The 11998-nt window shown below is 30.5% G+C and overlaps 3 protein-coding genes across 3 annotated transcripts; 2 read left to right on the top strand and 1 right to left on the bottom strand.

Moving 5' to 3' along the window:
* The first annotated feature begins 380 nt into the window (after window positions 1-380).
* Window positions 381-2361, top strand: LOC108457294 (60S ribosomal protein L9). The gene is made up of 3 exons (XM_017756277.2): window positions 381-910; window positions 1704-1826; window positions 1935-2361. Exons 1-3 carry the CDS (start codon window positions 536-538, stop codon window positions 2019-2021), a joined length of 585 nt encoding a protein of 194 aa, XP_017611766.1. The 5' UTR covers window positions 381-535; the 3' UTR covers window positions 2022-2361.
* Window positions 2362-3554: 1193 nt separating this feature from the next.
* On the top strand, window positions 3555-5553 carry LOC128284153 (actin-like). Its single transcript, XM_053021865.1, has 2 exons — window positions 3555-4060; window positions 4466-5553. The coding sequence occupies exons 1-2, from the start codon at window positions 3975-3977 to the stop codon at window positions 4629-4631; spliced, it is 252 nt and encodes an 83-aa protein (XP_052877825.1). The 5' UTR covers window positions 3555-3974; the 3' UTR covers window positions 4632-5553.
* A 1421-nt stretch (window positions 5554-6974) lies between these two features.
* Window positions 6975-7870, bottom strand: LOC108456136 (RING-H2 finger protein ATL79-like). Its single transcript, XM_017754732.2, has one exon. It carries the CDS (start codon window positions 7759-7761, stop codon window positions 7141-7143), a length of 621 nt encoding a protein of 206 aa, XP_017610221.1. The 5' UTR covers window positions 7762-7870; the 3' UTR covers window positions 6975-7140.
* Window positions 7871-11998: the final 4128 nt, after the last annotated feature.

Raw genomic sequence — 11998 nt, 5'->3', positions numbered from 1 at the left:
AATAATGTATTTGATTGAGTTGATGTTAAAAGTTAACTCAACACCAACTCAATATTGATTATAACATCATGATAAACAATTTAAAATAATTTTTTATTCTAATAACATACATATTTCATGTATTATTATTAATTAGTTCAAACCATAATTTTTTATTTATTATATGTTATTTATAAACATGTATTTATGTTCTAAATTTATCATTTTTACATGAATACATTTTATAATAAATTTACTAATATATTATAATTTTATTTTAAATATATATTTGAAAATGTTGTTCACATTTTTACTCGAAGGTCTGTTTAGAAGATTATGTAACCTACCCTAAAAACATGACTATAATTTTTGAATGCAGCTAAAAAAACCTGATCTACATATTAACTCATAAATAATTATTTAATTAAAATTTTCTTAAAACGTGAAATAATTATACCTTCTGTATAAAAGGGCGCTAGGGTTAGGGTTTTTCCAACCACTTCTCCAAGCCGCCTAAAAGAGAGCCGGGAAAGGAAGCTAGAAGAGCAAAGCGAAAATGAAGACTATACTTTCCTCCGAGACAATGGACATCCCCGATGGGGTTAGCATTAAGGTCAAGGCTAAGGTGATCGAGGTTGAAGGTCCAAGGGGTAAGCTTACCCGCAACTTCAAGCACCTCAACCTTGATTTCCATCTCATCAAGGACGAAGAGACCGGCAAGCGTAAGCTCAGGATCGAGGCTTGGTTTGGCTCCAGGAAGACCAGCGCCGCCATCCGTACAGCTCTTAGCCACGTTGAGAACCTCATCACCGGTGTCACTAAAGGATACCGTTACAAGATGAGGTTCGTCTACGCTCACTTTCCGATTAATGCCTCCATCACTAATGGCAACAAGTCGATCGAGATCCGTAACTTCCTTGGCGAGAAGAAGGTCTACCCTCTTATTCCTTCCTTTTTTGTGCTTGTATGAATCTGCTTAAGTTTATGCTTTAGCTTGTTTATGGATTTTGATTTCAGATAATTTTATGTTGAATGTTTGGCCATTTAAGTATACAAAAATGGTGAAATCATGTATTCGTATCAATTTTATGTTGAGTACTCTTTGGATGAATCTTCATTTTGCTTTTGATTTCAAATAATTTTATGTTGAATGTTTGCCTGTTCTCATGTTCAAGTACGTCGAAATCATACATTCCTATCAATTTCAGTAAGAGTTTGTGTTTTTTTATGCCTAATAATTTAACTGAACTTCTTTATGCAGTCTTTTCTATTCACAACTCTAAATTTGCTAAGAATTATTTTCTGTTAATCCATTATAATATCAACCAGTAAACCCTAAATCCTAAAGCCTTTTTTCCGTTGTTAAGCAAGATTGGTTGGATTGGCTTACTTTCTGTAGGTTATATATTTACATATGCGCCTTTATGTTTTACTCTAAGTTGGTTGGTTCCAATAATGTTTGAACCGGGAATTAGCTGGCGTACTGGTCTGGAGAATGGCTTTGAACTGGTTAGACCCAGAAATGGTATGGACTGGTTGAACCGGTGGTTGAATTGGGTTTTTTAATATTTTTAATTTTAATGATTTTTTAATCAAACTTGTTGGACTGGTTCGACCACCCTTGAGTTGTCATGCTATTGTTATTTAAAGAGTTAGAGATATTCTTTTTTAAATTTTATATGTTGTTGTATTAGTATGGCTCATCCTCTGTTGGTAAACATCAGGTCCGTAAGGTGGATATGTTGGAAGGTGTTTCCATTGTTCGATCCGAGAAGGTTAAGGATGAGATTGTTTTGGATGGTAATGACATCGAACTTGTATCCCGATCTGCAGCTTTGATAAACCAGGTACTTTCTCATTGAGTGCTTGCTTTATGCAAGTGTTTCAAATTTATGTTTCATTTATAGATTTCAACTTTGCTTTAACAATCTTATCATCTGTTCCTTTTTGAACAGAAATGCCATGTGAAGAACAAGGATATTAGAAAGTTCCTTGATGGTATCTATGTTAGTGAGAAGGGAAGGGTCGCCGAAGAAGAATGAATACTATCTCCCTGAATCATAGTTATAGTGCTGCTTTATTTTTTTGTCGTAGTAATATTTTGGGACTCCGTTTTTTGTCTTGTCTTTCCTGTTTCCATGGATTGCAACTGTTACAGAGTACAAGGATGTTATCTTTATTTGTTTGGAGAATTTTGGATATCTGTTTAATCTTTAGTACTCTAATTATTCCCCCATCTTAAGCTGTGTGTTGATTTGTAGAACTGTTCCTCAATGGATCTCATTTTTCTGCAATTTGCTTACTTGCTGAGTATGTTACCGGAAATCACGACTTGGATATTTTGAAGTTTAATCAGTAAGTTGATCTTATTCTTACTAATAATCTATGATGGTTTATTTTTCGTAATTTGTTCAGTGTATATCTATGTCTATGTTGACACTTGATTCCGTTGATTTGATATTTCTGCCATGCCTTAGTGTTAACTGTGTGATGACATGGTTGTTCTAGCTACCTTTTTTGCTCTGTTGTTGGTTGGACATTATATAGCCCTTGGATGGCACGGTTGTTCTCAGTACTTGTTTGCTTTATTATTGGCCGGCCATGTATTTGTACCTATGTGGACATTAGATTCCATTGATTTGATATTTCTGCCATGCCTTAGCGTATACTCTGTGATGACACGGTTGTTCTCCATACTTGTTTGCTCACATCCATTAATTTTGGATCCCATCCCATTCCTGTCAAAATTCAATAATGAATCAAAGCTTACAAATGATTAATGAATTAATGAAAATTATGTATTGGAATCCCCTTCTTACATTCTCATTTCTTCTGAATTCCGTTTTCATTATCACTTCCATTTTTTCCCAGTTTGGACCGGTTGGATTTGGTGTAGTGAGGGGTTAGATTGGTTGAATGTTTTTGGAATCGGTTGTGGATTAGTTTAAATAATCAATTGAATCGTCTTTTTAATATTTTTTTATGAATTTTTAATTAATTTTTTAATTTAATTATACAAAATTAACTGAATTAATGATTTGATCATCTTTTGATTTTAAAAATTTTATTTTTATTGGCTTGTATTTATTTGCAACCGAACCACGGCTCAATGAACTCCTCCCTCTCTCTCACTTGCTCTACAATATTAATTCATGAAAATCGTATATTTTTGTTCATTTTTGTAATTCCATTGAATTAAATAATATGGACTAGGTGTAGAGACATATGGCATACATGCAATGTTGGCTTGTCATGTCACCATTTGTCTAGAGAATAGAGTAAAATGTATAACGAAGCTGAAACCGGTCTAAACAAAAAGCCAAATTTAAACGCCAAAAAGATAAAATTCATAACAACAGAAAGGAAAAGCTTCTGATACGTGCTTGTTCTATGTAATCTTATCCTAAGCATGAACTCAAAATTTTGATATTGCCGGTAAATTTTGAAAATTAATGAATAAAAAAACAATGAAAATGATCTTATCTCCGTTGTGCAGCACATTCATTAAATCATCATCATCTTCACCCTCGAGCTTTCAGTTTCGGATTCCATCAACTTCGTATCGTCCCTGATTGCAAGTATAATATTTTCAAACTGTTTTGCATGTATAATCTGTTGTGTTCCTTTATATTTATCTTCTGCTAATGCCTGTGTGTTTTTCACTCTAAGATTGTGCAACCAACCCTCACTTCGTTATCCTCAAACAGGCTGGTTTTGCTGGTGAAGAAACTCCTAGGACTGTCTTCCCATGCGTCGTTGCACGGCCACCGCACGCCGGAATGGAACACAAAGCTGTCTTTTCGGTGTGAAGCTCTGGCTTGGAGTGGTATTTGCGCATTGAATTACCCTGTGATCAACATGATTTCATTACCAAATGGGATGACATCGAACAAATCTGGTATCACACTTGCCATAACGAGTTTCATGTCGATTCCCAAAAACATCCCGTGCTCCTCACCGAAGCACCGCACAATTCCAAGTCCAAAAGGCAGAAAATGGCCGAGATAATGTTCGAGAAATTTAAGATTCCGGCCATGTATTCCGGCGGTGATATCGCTTCATGCTGCCAAGCGTACTACAGGTTAGTAGTAGGAACAAGATATAATTGATTCACCCACGGATAAAAAGTATATCTATTCAAAATTCAGGTTATTCATTCAAGTATATCCATTCAAAATTCAGGTTATTCAAGTTCGTTTGTTCAAATTTTAAGAGGGTTTAACAAAAAATATTAAGTTTAAAAATAGACTTAACTAAAAAATTAAACTCAGTTTAAAATATAAGTCACGCATAGATTTCAACACTCAAGGTCCAGCTCAGTTTGATTTTTTTTTTAAAAAATTTTATCTTATATAATTTATAACATGTAAAAATTAATTTTATAGTTTATAGATTTTAGATTAAAAGTTAAGATGGATATATATAAAAGGTTAAAACACTATGTTTAATCTAAAAAGGACTTGTTTGGTAACATAATCCTTTCCAGTGACTTCAGAAAACTTGCCCCCGGTGTGGGTGATGGAATCATTAAGGAACTTTCAGCTCTTATGCCGAGTGATATTGAGATTAAGGTTGTCCCACCACCGGAAAAACATTATCGTGCATCAGTTTTGGCTTCTCATAGAACATTACCTCAGGTATTATATATATAGTTTAAGGGTAAATTACTCCAAAGTTCACTAAACTATTAGTAAGTTTACATTTTAGTCACCTAATTTTAAAAAGTTACAAAATGATCATCGCATTATTCAAAAGTTTTTATTTAAGTCACCGGATTGTTAAAATTACTACTATATGACCTTCCATGTTTGCATTGCTTCTACCAATCAAAAGCTTTTCTTCTACAACTCAAAATCCAAACAATTTTCTTCTTTAATCTTTGACACTGAACCGTCTAATCGACCTGGAACTAAGGTACATTTTTTTACTCATCGATGATCGATGATTGCTTGGAGCTTGCCAGGTGAGCTTTTTAAAAAAAAAATTAACAGTCTAATGACTTAAATAAAAACTTACAAAATGTCACTGGTAATTAAGGTGTTTTTATTTTTTATTTTTGACTAACGAGCTCTAAGTAACGATTCAACAATCAATATAGTGGATTAGTACCCATCAATGAGTAAAAAATACATACCTTAGATCCAAGTTGATTTGATGGTCAATGTCGGAGATTAGAGAAGAAAATTATTGGGATTTTTATTTAGTAGATTCGTGATGTTTAAAGTTATTTTATAAAAAAAAATTGAACTGCAAAAGGTAGGAGAAAAAAATTTTCAATTGGTGCAGATGGTGCGAATAGAGAAAGTCATACAACAGTGATTTTAACAGCCTTGTGACTTAAAATGAAAGTTTTGGAATAGTTTAGTGACAATTTTTCTAACGTTTTGAAGTTAAGTGACTAACATATAAACTTACTAGTAATTTAGTAACTTTAAATACAATTTGCCCTAATTTTTTTAATACTAGTTTCGGCTTTGGAATAGTGAAATTTTCACTTTGGTCATACGGTAGCCCCTTCATTTTTGTTAAAACAATTGACTTAATACTTATTTTGGTCCTTTTAGTACAGTGAAATTTTCACTTCAACCTTTTTATTTTTATCTACATGGGGAATTTTTTTTTAACGGAAATGGCCAAGGAATTAACACAATAGACGAAACTAAAATAAATAAAAGATAAAGTAATCCAAAAAATAGTAAAATTACTGAAGTGAAAATTTTATTATAATACAAGGGCCAAAACAAGTATTAAACCATATATGTTATATTGCTTTCATCATGCTTTTCTTAATCCATTTGAGAATCTACTCTAAATATGATAATTATGTTAGCATTGAATGTAGATGTGCATATCCAAGGCAGAAAACGACCTCTATCGTTGTTTAAAAAATGATTTTGATTGAGTATCGTGTTTTGAATATATTAAAATGTATTTACTCTTTTATTTAAAATTAATAAAAAAATTATCACGTTTGAAATAATTAATATAGAAAATAAAATTATGTTTAAAAATGTAAAATTCAAAATAATGGACGAAAGATTGAAGTTATTATACCAAAGTATTTGATTGTTAGATGTTGTAATATATTTTACTTTTCTTATTTTATATTTACTATGAATTAAAACATAAATGTTATTTACTAATAATCTACCATCCTAGCTTTCCCTAAATTTGATTTAAAATTAAAATTATTATAAATATATATTTAATATTTTTATATTTTAAAATAAATATTATAATATTAAAATAATAAATATAATCAATTCTCAATCCTCATCTAAAACAACAAGAACATAACAAAATTTAGAAATAAATATAATTATATCAATCTAAAAGTATTGCATCTAATTAATAACATAAGAGAAATGATGGTATAAAATAAAAGTGTCACGTTATTTTATATTATTTTAATTATTTAATGATATTTTAATAATTTTTTATGTCATTAATATAGAATTTTAAAAAATTTTAACTTGAATTTGAATCCCAAATTTAAAACCCTGAACGATATTGTTACTATAGGATTATCTAATATGTTTGAGTATTCTGATTTTTGTTCTAAATTTCACATGTTTTTGTTTAACATAAACCATTTTAATTTTATTATTATGTTTATTCAATAAAAATTAATAGAATATGTTAATTTATTGCTCTCTTATCATATTTGTTGAGGGACTTTCTGAAAAAAAAATTGAAGTGTAGCATTATTCTTGAGTCAAACCGAGATTTAACCTCTTGAGAGAGAACATCCTATCTGATCGGACCGTGCACAAAACAAGAATTCGTACCAAAAGACGTGAGTGCTGCTTGACCAAGTGGGTAGTATATATACCTTTAATTCGACCCAAAAATAATATGGAAGTGTAAATCATTCTAATTTTACATAATTCTATTTCTTACAAAATAATTGAAGTTAATTTTGAAGTCTTACTAGTTTATTTTAAGATTCATATGATTTGGTGTTAATCAATCATGATACTGGGTAATTTACGACATGATTGCAACAGTTTATGTTCTTCAATTCTTAAAGTAAAGTTTTGAATATGTTAAATACAGAGAAATAATCTTTGAAAGAAAAAACAAATTAACAAAAAAAAAAAAGAGGTTAAAGCTTTTGAACATGTTAAATACATACAGTATAAAGAAGAGCAACCAAAGCTGCTACGGTTCCGGGTCCGGCACCACCGGTTGGGAACCGTCTCCAACGCATTCACGGGTAGTTTCTTCCGGTGACGGCGACGGAGGAAGACAAATAGAACGGCAAGTGGGACAAGAAGAGTGTGAAGCCAACCACCGTTGAATACATTGTACATGGAAACCATGTTTACACTTAGCCAACACTTGAATTCCGTCGCCTTCCACGAATTCCGACAAGCAAATAGCACATTCCGGTACACCCTCCGCTCCGGCAAGCTTCATCCCATTCGAATAAACCACAGTCGGAGCCACCGACATGCGTGCTACACCCGCCTCCGTGACAGGCTTCCTCTGCTCAAGCACTTGTTGGGTTTGAGGAAGGTGACTGCCGTTGCTTGAACGCCGAGAGCGGCGGCTTCCGCTGTAATTCCCTCGTAAGAAGCAGCGGATGACGGCGTTGAGAACCACAGAGCAGATTAAAGCGCAAAAAAGAATGATTAAGACCATGGCAACGTTATCTTGAAAATCACTCGAGTCCGAGTATGGTTGCCACCTGCAAATGTTGGGACTACAGGTTGAGTTTGAAGTGGAAGACATTCGCGGCGGTTCGCCGGAAGAAACTGGTGGCGCCGGCGGTTGTCGCATTTGGTAATTTAGAGAGAATATTGGGTGGGAGAAGTAAGGAAGGGATGTTTTTTATAGGCATATATTATTAAGGAAGCAAGCATCAAGAAATGCATACGTGCATTTAAGGGTTAACAATTTCTTGTCACCGTTATTAATTGATGTAAGTACATGAAGAATCACATAATTGTTCTAATTATTTATTTATGGATTTGATTTATTTTTTTTAAAATAAAGAATGACAATTTAACCCATTCAATATTATTTCTCGGATTAATATTTTATTTAATTCAAGTATTATTATTTAAGAGTGTGAACAAAGTTTTCTAAAAGTTCATATTCTTTGCCGATTGAGTCTTAACTCGATTGGTATAAGTTTTGTTGTCAATGTAAGAGGATATTGAAGTGTATTATCTTCATATTTATGGGTTAAGAAAGGTATTTATTCTAATTTAAATATGATCATATATGGTGGTCTTTATATTTAGGTTAAATGTGTCTTAAGTCCTTGTATTCTTTATATATTTGAAATTTAGTCCTTCTAATTTCAAGTTTATTACAACATCGTTCTTTTAATTACATAGCTATCAAATACATTTTAAAATTTAAAATACCATATTAATAAATTTAACAAAAATTAAATATATTAGTAATTAAATCTAAATTTTAAAATATAAAAATAAAGAAAAAACTAAAATTTAAAATTTTTAAAAATACAACTACTTATGATATATTTTAACATTACATTTATTATCACATTTTGGTTTCACATATCCCAAAAATGTTTAAAACTACAAAGTAAATAGATGATTCTACGAGTTTCGAGAAATTACTAACATTCATCAATTGGGCTCCATTAATTAATACATTTGTGTCTCTCTCTTAATCATACGAGATTGATGGCATTGAAACAAAAATGTCGCTTTTGCAAAATTACCCTCATATTTTTGCTTCTTTCATAGCCACTGACAAATATGAAATCAATTCTAATTTTCAATGCCCAAATATACGAGGTTGACATACAAATTATGTTATATAATTCTAATTTTATGTACCAAGTATGGCCTTTGCCCAAATAAGGAGAAACCCATTGCTGCTGAGGTACCAATTATGGTTTGAAGCAACTCGGTAATGGCAGACTCATTGGTTTAACTCATTGGCCATTGTTGTTTTTCACTTTTTGCTTTTGACCAAATGACGACAAGGTTTGAGATAAGCTACGTAAAAGAACAAAAAAAAAAGGGGGGTTGATAGGATAAGTTTGCATTTGCAATCACCTTTTAGAAAGAGGTAGACCCCATGAAATGAAACACCCCGATCACCTTTAAAAAAGATTATTTTGATTATTGAACACAACCAAGCTTGTTTTTAGATTTTTTTTCATGGGTTTATATAATTTTTAGTATTCATTTTGATACTTTAATATTTTTGGTTTATTTTGTTATTTGAATTTGTAACTAGAGTCATTTGGTCTCTAAAATTAACAAGTGTAAAAAATTAATCGTGTATCATTCTAAAATTGTGTCATGTCATCATTTGAAAGTAAAAAAATTTATTTTTTAAAATTTCAAGCATATATCAAGTTCAGAATTAAAATAGACCTAGTTGGTGAACTAAAAAAGTACAAGTATCAAAAGGGGCTTAATTACTAAAATTTAGGACTAAAAGTTATATTAACCCTTTTTTATTATCACAATTAACTATAGGGTTAATATGCAATTAGCTTTTGAATTTGTTCAAAAATATTTAGTTAGTACTTGAATTTGTATTATGTCACCTAAGTTGATATATTTACACTAATGGTATTAGTTTATGCTAACATGACACTAATGATTATGACAAAATACAAATTAAAATGTCAATTAAATATTTTGAGACAAATTCAAGAGTAAAATACATATTAAACCCTAACTATACACTAGCATAACATAAAAGATAAGGTTTTTTACAAGTAAAACCAAGGGGAAGGAAAAGGGTGATTGGGGTGTATTTTGGAGGTATTAGGGGAACAGTGAGAGATGTGTTTACTTAAGGACACGTAGATAGTAACATATTATGCTACTTCCAAACAAACAAAAAAAAAAAAAGACACGCAGACAGGGTTTATGGTTTTTTGTGGGAGAGAGGGTAATGGTCGGCATTCAACCTGGTCCACTCAAATATCTAATAATAATAATAATTTAGATAAACCAAAATATAAGCAAATTTATATATTTTGAACAATTTTACGTAAAAAAAATATGAAGATCACGAAACTTGAGATAGTTACTAAATTATTAAGAAATTTATATTTTAATCATTAAATTTTTAAAAATTATTAAATTATTTAAAAATTTATTTAAATTATTAAATTGTTAAAACACGGTTGTTTTGTTGTGGTACCTATACTAATCAAAAGTTATCATTCTCAATCTCTTTCACAATTCATTTTTCCCATGAAACAACTTTAAACGTCATAAATCTGTGAACTAAAAGCCAAACAATTTTCCTCCTTGATATCAAATAAAAACCATTAGATCAACTTCGATCTAAGGTATGTTCTTCTACATAGATACTGATCTGTCTTATTAATCGTCGAATCATTATTTAGAGCTCGCTAATTTAGTAACGTAAATGAAAACTTTTACATAATTTAATAACTAAAACATAAACTTACTACTAATTTAAAAAATATTTATTTTATGTCTGCATTACCGGATATTTTATATTATGCTTTAGGTTTTTCTTTTAACTAATATATTATGGTTTAGTTAAGCACCGGAATTGGAAGCATATTCATTGATTGCAGGTGGAGGAAGAAGCATTGAGAATATACGTTTCTTTTTCGCATTAACTGTAATGGATTCCATCACCGCGCTTTTCTTGGAATTTTTTTTTTAATGTCAAAATGCATTGAATTAAATAATTATTTAGAAATATAAAATTAATTTTAAATTATTTAAAAAGTATATAGATATTTTTGTGATATTATCGTGTCAAATGACGAGTTTATTATATGTTTGTCGTGCTCATTATCTATATATTTTAAAAATGGGTTAAATGATTATATGTTAGTTATCAATTAAATTTTAGTTCGATTTGTGTTAATATTGTTATCAGTATAAAAAGATACGAGTTTGAGCGTATTCAAATGTATTTTATCATTTTTTAAGAGGGGAGCTATGAATAATTTTAGCCTTTGTATAAAAAAAGAAATATCTATTTGTTTTTTTTTTTGAGTGCGAAATAGTGATTTCATAAAAGGTAAAACAATGTATTATGTGTCACACTTGGGGCAAATTTAGGAATTCCTTTTAAGGGATTGAAATTAAATTGTAAATTTTTATAGGTTAAAATATAAGTTTATCATGTATTAATTTATAATTTCATCATTTTAAGAGACTAAACAAACACTTTTTACATTTTAAGGACTAAAGTAAAATTTTATCATACATTAACTTATAATTTCATCATTTATAATGAAACAAAACTACAATTTTTTCATGTCAAGATTTTTATCAGCTTCTTTACATTCACCTCTGATCACATACATGATGAACCCACCATATAATATAACAAGATCACTCTTCAAGAAAGAAAAACTAACATTACTTTTCTAAATAATTATTTAATTTACATTTTTATAAGGCTTAATTAATAGAATAAGCAACACTCAAACTATATCATAATTCCTTAATCATTATAATATCGTTATTTTCGTTAAAAAAAACACTTTATCGAAACCATTTTTTTCAAAATGGAAAATCGACTTTTGAAAACGAAAAGTTGGGAGTCGCCACCAATCGTTTTTAATAGGGTGTGATTGGATCACCTCAAAACACAGTCGTTTTTAATAAATAAATAAAATTTTCAAAGCGACGATTTTGGTCTGCGAAAATAGAAAACCGGTTCGGGAGTCAGTTACGTACGAGGAAGGATTAGCACCTTCGACACGCCCAAAATTGGTACTTAATTGATTATTTAGTGTCTTAATGTCGAAAATTAAAGATTTAGACAGAGTTCAAAATGCGATCCTCCTTTTATTGGCTTTTAAAACATTTAGGTAAGTCAAATGTGTATTAAAGACCATCTCACCTCAAGGTAAAACATTACATCCAGTACGTTAGGACACAACATTTTTTACCCTGTGAGCTTGCCTTTAAAACGTGTGTTTTAGCCTTAAGAGGATATTCGAATATTCAAAACAAACAAAGAAAGCGAAACCCAGTACGTTAGGGCACGATTCTTCAAATTCTTTAAATACCGAACATTGCCTTTA

This window comes from Gossypium arboreum, chromosome 11, assembly GCF_025698485.1.
Source record: "Gossypium arboreum isolate Shixiya-1 chromosome 11, ASM2569848v2, whole genome shotgun sequence".
Classification (NCBI taxonomy): domain Eukaryota; kingdom Viridiplantae; phylum Streptophyta; class Magnoliopsida; order Malvales; family Malvaceae; genus Gossypium; species Gossypium arboreum.
Note: the sequence above shows the minus strand (reverse complement) of the source record. Positions and strands in the feature narration are given on the sequence as shown.

Excerpts from the sequence above, each read along its gene's own strand:
- LOC128284153 (XM_053021865.1), top strand. The coding sequence starts at position 3,975 with ATGGCCGAGATAATGTTCGAGAAATTTAAGATTCCGGCCATGTATTCC. Across the intron at positions 4,061-4,465 it reads TGCTGCCAAGCGTACTACAG|TGACTTCAGAAAACTTGCCC; the intron begins GTTAGTAGTAGG and ends AATCCTTTCCAG.
- LOC108457294 (XM_017756277.2), top strand. The coding sequence starts at position 536 with ATGAAGACTATACTTTCCTCCGAGACAATGGACATCCCCGATGGGGTT. Across the intron at positions 911-1,703 it reads ACTTCCTTGGCGAGAAGAAG|GTCCGTAAGGTGGATATGTT; the intron begins GTCTACCCTCTT and ends GGTAAACATCAG. Across the intron at positions 1,827-1,934 it reads CTGCAGCTTTGATAAACCAG|AAATGCCATGTGAAGAACAA; the intron begins GTACTTTCTCAT and ends CTTTTTGAACAG.
- LOC108456136 (XM_017754732.2), bottom strand. The coding sequence starts at position 7,761 with ATGCGACAACCGCCGGCGCCACCAGTTTCTTCCGGCGAACCGCCGCGA.